Source organism: Papio anubis, unplaced genomic scaffold (assembly GCF_008728515.1).
Source record: "Papio anubis isolate 15944 unplaced genomic scaffold, Panubis1.0 scaffold1510, whole genome shotgun sequence".
NCBI lineage: Eukaryota > Metazoa > Chordata > Mammalia > Primates > Cercopithecidae > Papio > Papio anubis.
The window spans coordinates 2,835-15,236 of NW_022161482.1; the positions used below are offsets into that span (position 1 = coordinate 2,835).

At 46.5% G+C, this 12,402-nt stretch overlaps 1 protein-coding gene across 2 annotated transcripts; it reads right to left on the bottom strand.

The window, feature by feature from the left end:
- Positions 1-731: 731 nt before the first annotated feature.
- LOC110742338 (E3 ubiquitin-protein ligase HERC2) lies at positions 732-11,608 on the bottom strand. 2 transcript variants are annotated; one of them, XM_031661429.1, is made up of 5 exons: positions 11,337-11,601; positions 7,162-7,390; positions 6,945-7,069; positions 5,452-5,630; positions 732-1,732 (listed from the first exon to the last, which is right to left on the bottom strand). In XM_031661429.1, exons 1-5 carry the CDS (start codon positions 11,361-11,363, stop codon positions 1,690-1,692), a joined length of 603 nt encoding a protein of 200 aa, XP_031517289.1. In that variant the 5' UTR covers positions 11,364-11,601; the 3' UTR covers positions 732-1,689. The 2 variants fall into 2 exon arrangements, with proteins under 2 accessions (XP_031517289.1, XP_031517290.1); XM_031661430.1 differs by lacking the exons at positions 732-1,732; positions 5,452-5,630 and adding an exon at positions 5,637-6,060 and having other exon boundaries at positions 11,337-11,608.
- Between the last annotated feature and the right edge of the window lie 794 nt (positions 11,609-12,402).

Below are 12,402 nucleotides of genomic sequence, written 5' to 3' on the forward strand. Positions count from 1 at the left end.
GGGAGTTCTCGCCACGTTTTGGAATCGGTACCATTCCCTTGGGGGCTGGGGGGCGGATCCCACCTCCAGACCTGGCTAGAACTGCTGCCTCAATTCTGGATCCCAAAGGGCCCCTGGCAGCTTCTCCATCTCCCTCCCAGTCCAGCGCCCCCTCTCCCCAGTGAGGGCCCCAACAGTAAATCTGACAACTGGAGGAACAAGGCAGGAAGGGCAGGGTCTGAGGGAGTGACCACCTCGGAAGGCAGCTCTGCCACCTTCTCTCCAGGACTCTCAGGCTTGCTTCCATATCGCTCCCTCGACATCCTTTTGCTATCATCTGGCACGTAGACAGACAGATGGTCTTTAGAAACAACAACACTGTTGACGTGGAGCAGACGTCCCCTTTGGGATGGTTTGGAGAAGTTAGGGTTGAGGGCATCCTCTCTTCGGCAGACTGCGGCAGTAGTAGGGGAGATATATACAGTATATAAAGGCCGGGCGTGGTGGTCACGCCTGTAATCCCAGTACTTTGGGAGGCCGAGGTAAGAGGATCACATGAGGCCAGGAGAACAGCCTGGCCAATATTGCAACATCCCGTCTCTACTAAAAATGTAAAAATTAGCTGGGCATAGTGGTGTACACCTGTAGTCCCAGCTACTCAGGAGGCTGAGGCAGGAGAATCACTTGAACCCGGCAGCTGGAGGTTGCAGTGAACCGAGATCCCGCCACCGCATTCCAGCCTGGGTGACAGAGTGAGACTCCACCTCAAAAAATAAACATAAAAAATAAAGTAAATAAAAAAGACATGCCCAGGCTGAAAAATAAGTTAATCATTATCTCCATGAATGAAAAGCAGAAAAGAAATGCAAAGTGGTTGGAGACTGAAGAGGCTGGACCCCGCTGGGCTTTGGAAACCAAAGATGGTGGCAGGTCCTTTGGGATAAAGAGGGACCAGCTGGGAGCTTGGGTGGACCCCAGTACTTGAAAGGCTGCTGCGAGTGCGGCGGCTCGTGCCTGTAATCCCAGCACTTTGGGAGGCCGAGGAAAGTAACTCATGGCAGTGTGAAAGCAAATCAGACAGGACGGGCAACATGGAGGGGAAGAGAGCCAAACCGGGGCCTGGTTCCAGACCCACGCCACCCGCCCCATTGAGCCAGGCGCACAAGTGGCTCTCTGCACATCATCAAGGGTGAAGGAAGACATGCTTTTAGCTCCCACTTTAACTAAGGTTCCTAATGTGACAGCAGGCTTGTCAATCCCACTTGCCCTGTGGTGCACACGAGAAAACTACCAGCAGTGTCAGTAAGGACAGAAGCAGGAGACAGAGGAGCCAGGGTTTGGGAATCCCACAGCCACCCACAGGCCCTCATCACACACAGCAAGGATGCGCCCCCACTGGGCTCACCACACCATTCGACATCACCTTTCAGCCTCACTAGCTGATAACCTGCCTGGATAACCCCACTGTAACACAAGAAACAGGGCTAGAATCTAGCATGGAAGCTACACCTGAAGGAGCAAGAGACGGTAATACAATACAGTGACATTTTTAATTTATTTCGTTCGTATAAAATTTAGAGCCATAGTCAAAATGTGTAATTCTGATGAGGTTCATTACTTACAAAAACTTCTCAGCGCTCTATTTTCAAATGGAAATGGTGTTCTGTGGCTTCTGGCCAGCATGTAACTAAAGAGTTACTCTGAAATCCTTCACAGCTTATTTTTAGCAAGCAGCAATTTCTTCAACCCAGGTCTTCCAAGGGAAAAAAGGACATGAAATGTATCCAGAAGTCTCTTACAATCTTTAGAGAAACTACTGTTAAAAGAACTGCATCCCCTTCCAGAGTCAACACATCAGAATTCTTCGATCACAAACACTTGGGTGAGAAACGTGTCATCTGTGGGACAGGACACATTATCCGCGCTTATGGCTTGGTCTGGACTATTGGCCACACTGGCAGTGAATGCATTTTTCTTTTTCTACTTTCCAAAATTTTTGGTGAGGTGATAGCTATGTTTGTTTCTATTATTCTATTTTGTATTTTTTGGTAGGTACATCCTTATTACTCTCAACTGTGGAACCAATGTCCATCACGGGACCCCCGCGTGCCAAAGGAACCAAAAGATCTGCGCAGCAAGGAGTAAAGACTTGCAGGGGGAGCAACCTGTGTGGACAGCACAGAGCCACCTGCCCAGTACAACAGTGGAGCCACAGGTGCAATTCAACATGTTCTTAGCTGTCTTAATAAACATGGCCAGGTGCGGTGGCTCACACCTGTAATCCCAACACTTTGGGAAGCCGAGGCAGGCAGATTAACTGAGGTTGGGAGTTCAAGACCACCCCAGCCAACACGGTGAAACCCCATCTCTACTAAAAGTACAAAAGTTAGCCAGGTATGGTGGCACGCATCTTTAGTCCCAGCCACTCAGGAGGTTGAGGCAGGAGAATCATTTGAACCCAGGAGGCAGAGCCTGCAGTGAGCTGAGATCGCGCCACCGCAATCCAGTCCGGGCAACAGAGTGAGGCTCCATCTCGGGGGAAAAAAACAAAACAAAACAAACAAAAAACCGCATCAAATTAATTGTAATAATGGCCGGGTACAGTGGCTCATGCCTATAATCCCAGCACTTTGGGAGGCCAAGGCGGGCAGATTACTTGAGGTCAGGAGTTTGAGACCAGCCTGGCCAACATGGTGAAACTCTGTCTCTACAAAAATACAAAAATCAGCCAGGCGTGGTGATGTACACCTGTACTCCCAGCTGCTCGGGAGGCAGAGGCAGGAGAATCACTTGAACCCAAGAGGCGGAAGTTGCAGTGAACCAAGATTGCACCACTGCACTCCAGCCTGTGCAACAGAGCAAGACTCCATCTCAAAAAATAAAAATAATTTTACTAATGTCTCATACTTATCCCAACAGATTGAAAATATTACCATTTCAACATCAAATCAATATAAGAAAAATTGAGATATTTTACATAGGTTATTTCATATTAAGTCCTCAAAAACCATCAGGGTAGCGTATATATGCGGCACATTTCAATTTGGAAAGTGGAATTTGCATTGAAAATATCTGATCTGCACTTAGACTCATAAAATACACAGTTGACAAAGTAGACTCACGTGGCCATGTTATTCTAAACATACTTAAATGCTGTCTAATAACAGAATCAAGTTTTTAAACCTGCATTTTAATTAATAAAAATTAAACAGATAAAATATTCAGTGTCTCAGCTACGATGGACACACTTCAAGTGCTGATCAGCAAACAGTGTGAGTGCGGCCAGACCGGCCAGCGCAGGCTACACAGCCGCAGCTCAAACAGGCCGGTCTCTCTGCGCAGGGGAACAGTCTGAGCAGGCAGGAGACGGGAAAACAGGCACTGCCTTCTTGAGAATAAAGGACCCACAACAGGAACCCTGCACTCACCCCCTGCCAAAGACACCAACAGGCCACGGCGCAGCCTCCTCAGGAAAGGCAGAGGCATTCAAGAACTTAGAAAAGCACCTCTGGAAATCGCTCACTTGAAAACGTTGCACTTAACTTTACATTTTAATTACAAGGTTTTAACATCCATTTTCTCATGTATTCATAATGAACTCTGGGAAATTAAACACAGCTTTTATTCTTACTCCTATAGTCACTGTGATGGAAGTTCCCCTATGTGAACAAGCTGTTGCAACTGAAATTTTCTGAGAACAAATCCCAAGCTCTTTCCATGAACACAGACTATATTAAGTTTAGTTCTCTAATTTCCATTGGTTAAAGACCAGAATGTGTGAAATATGCATTATCAGATTAGAAAACAAAACACACATCAGAAAAACGTTTTGCAAAAGAGCATTTACTAAAAGCTATGATAGAAACTAGCTCTAAAACGTCCTGTTTCAAAATTTTACTGTGTCCACTAAGTTCATTTTCCTGGCTGTGGACGGCAGGCCCACCCCACGCTGCAGGCCCACCCCACGCTGCGGGCCCACCCCACGCTGTAGACCTACCATGGCCCCATGAACAGGCCAGCTGAGAGCTGGGGCCACTGCCCAGGGCTCCCTGCTCTGTGCTCGGCTGCCTGATCCAACCTGCCAAGGCCCTGCTTTCTCTATGTATAGAAACAAAAATCAGGAGCACGAGCTTACAAACAGCAGACTTTTATGAAATAGAGGTATAAATGTGTTTCATTGTCTAATAAATCTCTTTCACAAATCACCTTGCTCTTCCGCTCCTCTTGAACGATCATGTTTACACAACACTGCCTGACCGTTTGGCTTCTGCCAGGTTAGCCTCTATCCACAGGCAGTCTGACTGCTTCCACCTCCTAGTCCGGCCTTCAAACAATGCTCACCAGTATTTCACACTGGCTTTTACTGGTTTTTCCAGAGAAAATTACCTTACAAGTGAGTATGTATAACTCTGTAATATATAAAGTGAGGCAATGATAGAATCAGTTTTAAAAATAACCTTCCATGATGATTTTTATTTGCATCCACGTGTTTATTACTAAGAATCTTTACATGTTTACTGCACACCTCAATTTCTCTTCTGTGAAAAACTTTTGAATATCATCATACCCTCCAACTTCTCCTCTCACCTATGTTGAAAAGGGTCTGCTCTTTATCCTAACATCTGTACTAGGTAATTTCAGAATATTCCTTCCATCACCAGATTTTTGAGATCCTTGTGCTGGATTTCACTATCTTAATATGAAAACCAATAATCACCTATTAAAACACAATACAGGCCAGGCACAGTGGCTAACGCCTGTAATCCCAACATTTTGAGAGGCCAACGCAGGTGGATCACCTGAGGTCAGGAGTTTGAGGTGAGCCTGAACCAATATGGTGAAAATGTGTCTCTACCAAAAATACAAAAATCAGCTGGGTGTGGTTGCAGATGCCTGTAGTCCCAGCTACTTGGGAGGCTGAGGCAGGAGAGCAGCTTGAACCCAGGAGGCAGAGGTTGCAGTGAGCCAACATCGTGATACTGCACTCCAGCCTGGACAAGAGGCGAGACTCTGTTTAAAAAAAAAAAAAAAAAAAAATTAATAGTAAATAGGCGGTGGTGGTGTTTATGCCTGTAATCCCAACACTTTGGGGAGCCCAAGGCTGATGTGTGGATCCCACTTGAGGTCGGGAGTTCAAGACCAGCCTGAGCAATGTGAAGAAACTCTGTCTCCACTAAAACTACAAAATTAGCCGGGTGCAGTGGCTGCATACACGCCTATAATCCCAGCTGTTCAGGAGGCTGAGGCGGGAGAATCACTTGAACCCGGTGAGGTTGCGGTGAGTCAGGTCGCACCACTGCACTCTAGTCTGGCAACAAGAGGCGAAACTCTGCCTCAAAAAAAAAGTAAATAAATAAATACAATAGAATAGAATAGAATAGAATAGAATAGAATAGAATAGAATAGAATAGAATACAATACAATACAATACAATACAATACAATACAATACAACACAGCTCATACGATTTACCTAAGAAGCTGTTGTACGAGCTGAACCAGAGGTAAACACCGTTTGCCAGAAGACTCACAGATTCCCATATTAACAAGGTCTTTATCCAATGCAGTCCTGCTTCTATGAAATGTTGAGGCATTTGCTTCCTGTTCATCAACTTCTTTTTCCTTCTGTGCTTCTTTTTTGGCTTCAGTATCCTGGAATTCATAAACGGAAACTGTTTACAAGGGATCTCATTAGCAGGTGTGACCCCAGGGCCAAGCTATCCCAGCCTCTGTGTGCTACCGCACACACCTACCCATGTAAGGCCCACACCTGCCCTGTTGGAAACCCCAACTCAGTTGTGCAGTTTCAGTGTCTTCTTTTTACAGATCCAAGGTCCAGGCGGCCTCTGCTGATGCTCTCCAGCCTCCTTCTGTGAAGTCCCTAAAATCCTTAACCCTGCTCCTGGCTCTCACAAACACCCATGTGATCCGCCCCACACACGCAGCATCCAGCTGCTCTGTGAGGACAAGAAGCTAGAATTCTCACACACACTGGTTCAAGTGTAAACGGCAAAGCCACTTTGGGAAACCATGAACAGCTACTTACCCCAGGACCTAACAAATTCCACTCCAGGTGTTTACCCTAAGGGAGAACATATGTTCACTGAAGTACTTGTACACAGCACAATCGTGGCAGCTCTACACGGCCAAAAACCAGAAAGCCTGGGCGCGGTGGCTCACGCTTGTAATCCCAACACTTTGGGAGGCCAAGGTTGGGGGATCACTTGAGCCCAGGAGTTCGAGACCAGCCTGTGCAACATAGTGAAACCTTGTCTCTACAAAAAAATCAAAAAACTAGCTGGGCATCGTGACCTGACTGTGGTCCCTGCAACACAGGAGGCCGAGGTGGGAGGATCGTTTGACCGAGGAGGACCAGGCTGCAGTGAGCCACGATCAGGTCACTGCATCCAGCCTGGGTGACAGAGCAAGACCCTGTCTCAAAAAAAAACAAAAAAAAACAATTAAATGTCCTTCAATAGGAGAATGAACTAACAACCAGCACTGCACCTATAAAATGGAAAACTTCCCAATAATAAAAACCAAGTCACAAGACACACAACAGTGTGAGAGTGAATCCAATCCTTCTCCAAGACAGCGCCAGGAAAGAGTGCAGCCTCTGCAGTTACATTGCTGCAACACTCCAGAGCAGGAAAGTAGATCTCATCTCTGAGGGCGGGGGCGTCCCTTTCACGCGAGTGCCAAAGGGGCACAGGGATCTTCCCTGGGTGTCGGGAATGGTCTACATGATGGACAAGTTACCTGTGCAACTTCACTGGAAACAGACAGCTTGCAAGTTGCTGAATTAAATCATATCTCAATAATTGTTTAAATTAGCACATAAAAGAGTTTTAAAAAATACTTGGATATGATCGTTTAGTTTTACTGTTTTCAGTTATTCTTCACGTGTGAGTGTGGTATTTCCGATCTCAGAGCACCACCAGGTCACGTGTGCCTCCAAGGCCATACCTGGATCTCTGCAGTAATGGCTGCGTGTAAGGCTGACTCCAACCCTCCAGCAGCCACCAAGCTGCCCACCAGAAGATCACTCATGAATTGACAACCTCGACTTATGTTCACGTCATTGCCTGAAACTGAAATAGAAAGTGTGTGCCAATTTGAGTGAAACGCCATCCCCTCCCAGCACCGTGACCCATGCCCTCTCCTGTTCCTTCCCCAACCCCACCTGCGCAGGGCAGGGGAGCAGAGAGTGCCCGGGCCCGCTCCTCGGCGCTGGGCAGCAGCACGGACAAGCCGCTCTGCAGCATGGCCTGGGCGGCCGACTGCACGGTGCTCAGCACGCCCGCGCTGCTGGCCAGGGTCACCACCGTCTGCTTCAGGCTGTTCAGGAGGACGCTGCCCAGACCTAAACCACAGAATTCTGGGTCAACCTGGTGACTAATGGCAGCATGCAACTGACAGGAGAAAAACAATTTTCACTTAGAACCCCTCAAAATGAGTGAATTTCAAAGTCTTATTAAACACGGAATAAAACTCACTTTGAAGTATTATTTAAATAGATAAAAGTAACTTCTCAGTTTATGTATTTTTAAAAACTGGACTAGAAAACCTCTTACCCACAATAGTTGAAGTATTTTCTAGAGGAAATTTTTTAACCCCACCATGAACACGTATATGGAAGAGCTCACGATGAGCAGAGGAGCTAAACAACCAGCAACAGCAACCCCCGCCCCGCCCGCCCCGACAATCCACACCAAACACAGAAAGAAAGGCTACGATGTAACCAAAAAAGCGGCCACAGGCGGTGGCTTATGCCTGTAACCCCAGGACTTTGGGAGGCCGAGGTGGGAAGATCACTTGAGATGGAGTTCAAGACCAGCCTGGCCAACATGGTGAAACCCCATGGTCACATAAAACATCACTCAAAGGATAAGCGCCACCCCTGTAAGTCCAGTTTGGGAGGCTGAGGCAGGAAATCACCGAACCTGGGAGGCCATGATTACACCACTGCATTCCAGCCTGGGTGACAAAGTGAGACGCTGTCTCAAAAAAAGAAAAAAAAAAAAAAAAAAAAAGCTGCTAAAAATTAGATTGGTGATTGAGGGTACGCGAAACTCCCCAGGCGAAAACGAACGCATACATGGGCACAATAATAAGCAGGAGTCAAGAGGTTCGGCCTAGCGCAGAGCCGAGCCGCCAGGCTTCACAACAACCTCCCACACGGGAATGCACACAAGGACCCACTGAACTCCCAGCCTGTGAAGGCTAGCTGGGAGACACCTTGCATCACTCTGCTCGTTAACAATTCACAGCTTAGGGCTAGTCATTGACTAAGCTGTCCCTGGCTTTGTGTAAAGGATATATCCACGAGAAATTCAGACCGTGCCCTGAGTAGAAGCTTAAATCAAAACATATCGCTCATCTAGGTATAGATATCACAGGTCAGGAAATGAGCATCGAAACTCACCTACGGTCCGAAACCCACAGAACCCTCAGAACCCCGGAGAGGCAAATGCAAAACCAGACGCTGGGACACCTCGACAGCCTGAGACATACACAAGGCCACGCTCCACAGCACTGACCAGAACAGAAGCATCACTGCAAACCAGGAGGAGCAGCAAACACCAGGGGCCCACCCACGCAAACGCCAGGACGCCACAGGTATGGCTTAATAATACGAGTGCTACAGAGACGGAGATAGCACAAAGTCGTTCCCTGCCGCCCATCACTGCAACCAAACACGCTCAGTTCTGTAGATTCTCGAAGCAGGGCAAAAAGGGGAGGCTGAAGATGTATGATGGGTCGTTACACAGAAATCATTGTGTAATAAAAGGGAAGTTACGTCGAGAAAACTGTGGTTCTTGTCATTAAGTTATACGGTTTTATCACAAAGACAAAGAAAATATGATGATCAAAGACTTCAGCTTTAGTTTTACCAGGAAGGAAGACTTTTGTAGCTTTTATTTTGACCGGGCAGCCATGTCCTCATGGTGAGGAAAGGAAGGTATTGCTGTAGGGAGCCGAAGCTACTGAGTGATCGGTAGTTGCTGTTTGTCCAACCCACAACCTGAGGCACAACACGCTTGAATGCGGTCCAAAGTAAACTTTCTTAAAACATTATGAGATATGTTTTGTGACTTTTTGCCCATCAGCTGTAATGCTGGCATCTTGCATGCAGCCCACATCGGCCCTTCCAGCCGCGTCTAGGGAAACCAAGACCGGACACCCTGAGCAGGGTTTTCAAGCACAGAGGAGAGAGGAGCCAACACTGGTCTCAGCCGAGCAATCAGCCCCACCTGTGGATCTCACCCAGTCACCCACACAACAACAGTAAAACAGGGAAGAATGCCACACACTCATCAAGCAGCAAAAATAACACAATCCATGCACATTCTTCCCAAAGGCCGAGGCCAAATGACTCAAGCACACAAACATAAAATCACTCAGATCAAAGAAAGCTCAGCCTCATCCATTATGAGCGCATTACAATCTTACTTTAAAAATATCACCAATACAAAACCCATGCCCTCAAAATACATACAAACCTTCTTACAAATCCCTAAGACACTTATAAAGGAGCAAGAAGAAGGGAACTTGTGAACACCTGAAAGTCGATTCCCATGCTACCGCTTATTCTCCTGGGGCGGGGCTGAAGTCCATCGAGCCACCATCCCTCCCTCTTCACTCCATCAGTAGCAGAGATCCCAGCTGCTCACAAAGTCACTGAGCAAATGTCCACCACAAAGGGACACGGAGGCCACCGACCATCATCCCAGAACACAATGACCAAGCAAAGCTCTAAGAGGAAATCGCAACAGCCAATTGGTGGCAAGCGTCCAGAGGTACGTGATGCTCATACGTCACCATCATCCTCTCACCAGTCCAAAGGCATTCATGGGTGTCTAGCTCAATAATCGTCAGCTCCTTCAATTCCTTTCCTGCCCATTTCACTAGCCCCCATCTCATTTGGGCCATACCTCCAAAAGTAAAAGCAATTTTAATCTTTTTCACTCTCTCAAAATGATAAATGGTCATGACAGTGAGGATCTCCATCCACTTGAAGTGGTACAATAGCAACTCTAACTAGACAACGAATTGTTAGACGCATAGAGCTCACACACTACCTTTCATAGTGAGAGAACAAGTAATCGGCAAAAATCTAGGAGAACTGTAGAACACCATCGATAAACTGGATCTAATTTATAGAACACTTCAACAACAGCAAAATACATATACATTTTTTTTTTTTTTTTTTGAGACGGAGTCTTGCTCTGTTGCCCAGGCTGGAGTGCAGTGGCGAGATCTCGGCTCACTCCAAGCTCCGCCTCCCGGGTTCACGCCATTCTCCTGCCTCAGCCTCTCGAGTAGCCGGGAATACAGGCGCCCACCACCATGCCCGGCTAATTTTTTTGTATTTTTAGTAGAGACGGGGTTTCACTGTGTTAGCCAGGATGGTCTCGATCTCCTGACCTCGTGATCTGCCTGCCTTGGCCTCCCAAAGTGCTGGGATTACAGGCGTGAGCCACCGCGCCTGAACCATACATATACTTTTTAAGCACATACAGAATGTTCGCTAACAGAGAACATATCCTGAGACATAAATCTTAACACATTTAAAAGAAATGAAATCATATACAGTTGGTTTTCCCTAAGAAATCATTAACAGAACAATCTGCAAACATTTCAAAATTTAAAAACATACTTAATAATCCATGGGTCAGGTTGGGTGCAGTGGCTCACGCCTGTAATCCCAACACTGTGGGAGGCCAAGGCGGGGGGATCACCTGAGGCCAGGAGTTCAAGACCAGCCTGGCCAACAAGGAGAAACCCCATCTCTAGTGAAAATACAAAAAAATTAGCTGGGCATGGTGGCGGGCACCTGTAGTCCCAGCTAACCAGGAGGCTGAGGCAGGAGAATCACTTGAACCCGGGAGACAGAGGTTGCAGTGAGCCGAGATCATGTCATTGCACTCCAGCCTGGGCAACAACAACGAAACTCCATCTCGAAAATAATAATAATAATAACAATAATCCATGGGTCAAAGAACAATTCTCAAGAGAAATTACAAAATATTTTGAACAAATGAAAACACACAAAATTTGTGGGCTTATAAAGCACTGTAGAGGGGCGTTATAGCCTCAAATGATTATATATTACAAAAAGGCGGACTGATAAAATCAGCAATCACGTTTCCACCTGAAGAAACTAAGAAAAGAACAAAGTGAAAGGCAAAACAAGCCAAAGGGACAAATGACAAGATAAAAGCAGAAATCAATGAGACTGAAAGCAAAAAGCAAGGGAACAATTAATGAAACTAAAAGATTGTTCTTTGAAAAGATCAACAAAATTGAAAAACTAGCAAAATTGACAAAGAAAAAAACAGAAAAGATACAACTTACCAGTATCAGGAATGAATGAAGGGACATCACTGCCGGCCTCACAGACGTCACCACGGAAAACTTGACACGTACAAATCAGACCATGTAGATAAGTAAAGCAATGTCTGAGCGTCACAAACCAGGAAAATCCTCCTAGAAACAAACAGGTAATCTGAATAGTTCTATATCTGTTAAAGAAATGGAATTTGTAAAATCTTTTTTTTCTTCCCTTGAGCTGGAGTTTCGCTCTTGTTGCCCAAGCTGGAGTGCAATGGTGTGATCCCGGCTCACTGCAATGTCCGCCTCCCGGGTTCAAGCAATTTTCCTGCCTTAGCCTCCTGAGTAGCTGGGATTACAGGCGCACGCCACCAAGCTCGTCTAATTTTTTCTATTTTTAGTAGAAATGGGGTTTCAACATGTTAGCCAGGCTGGTCTCAAACTCCTGACCTCAGATGATCCACCCGCCTCGGCCTCCCAATGTGCTGAGATGACCGGCATGAGCCACTGCGCCTGGCGTAAAATCTTATAGAAAGAAATCTCCAGGCTCAGATGGATTCAAAAACATTTAAAGAAAAAATAACACTAATTCTACACAATCCCTTATAGAAAACGGGAACAGAGGGAATACACGCCAATACTTTGTATAACGTCAGGATCCCCCTGACAGAAAGTCAGACAAGACAGTATAATACAAAGAAAGACAACCACAAACCAACATCCCTGATGAGCATCAACAGAAAAATCCTCAACAACGTGTTAGCAAGTCAAAGTTAGCAAGATAGAAACAGAACAGGACCGGGCGCGGTGGCTCACGCCTCTAATCCCAACACTTTGGGATGCCAAGGAGGGTGGGTCACTTGCGGACAGGAGCTGGAGACCAGGCTGGCCAACATGATCAAACCTAATCTCTACCAAAAGAAACAAAACAAAACAAAACAAAACAAAAAGTAGCCAGGCGTGGTGGTGCACACCTGTAATCCAAGCTACTAAGGAGGCTGAGGCAGGAGAACTGCTTGAACCCAGGAGGCAGAGGTTGCAGAGAGCTGAGATTGCACCAATGCACTCCAGCCTGGGTGACAGAGTGAGA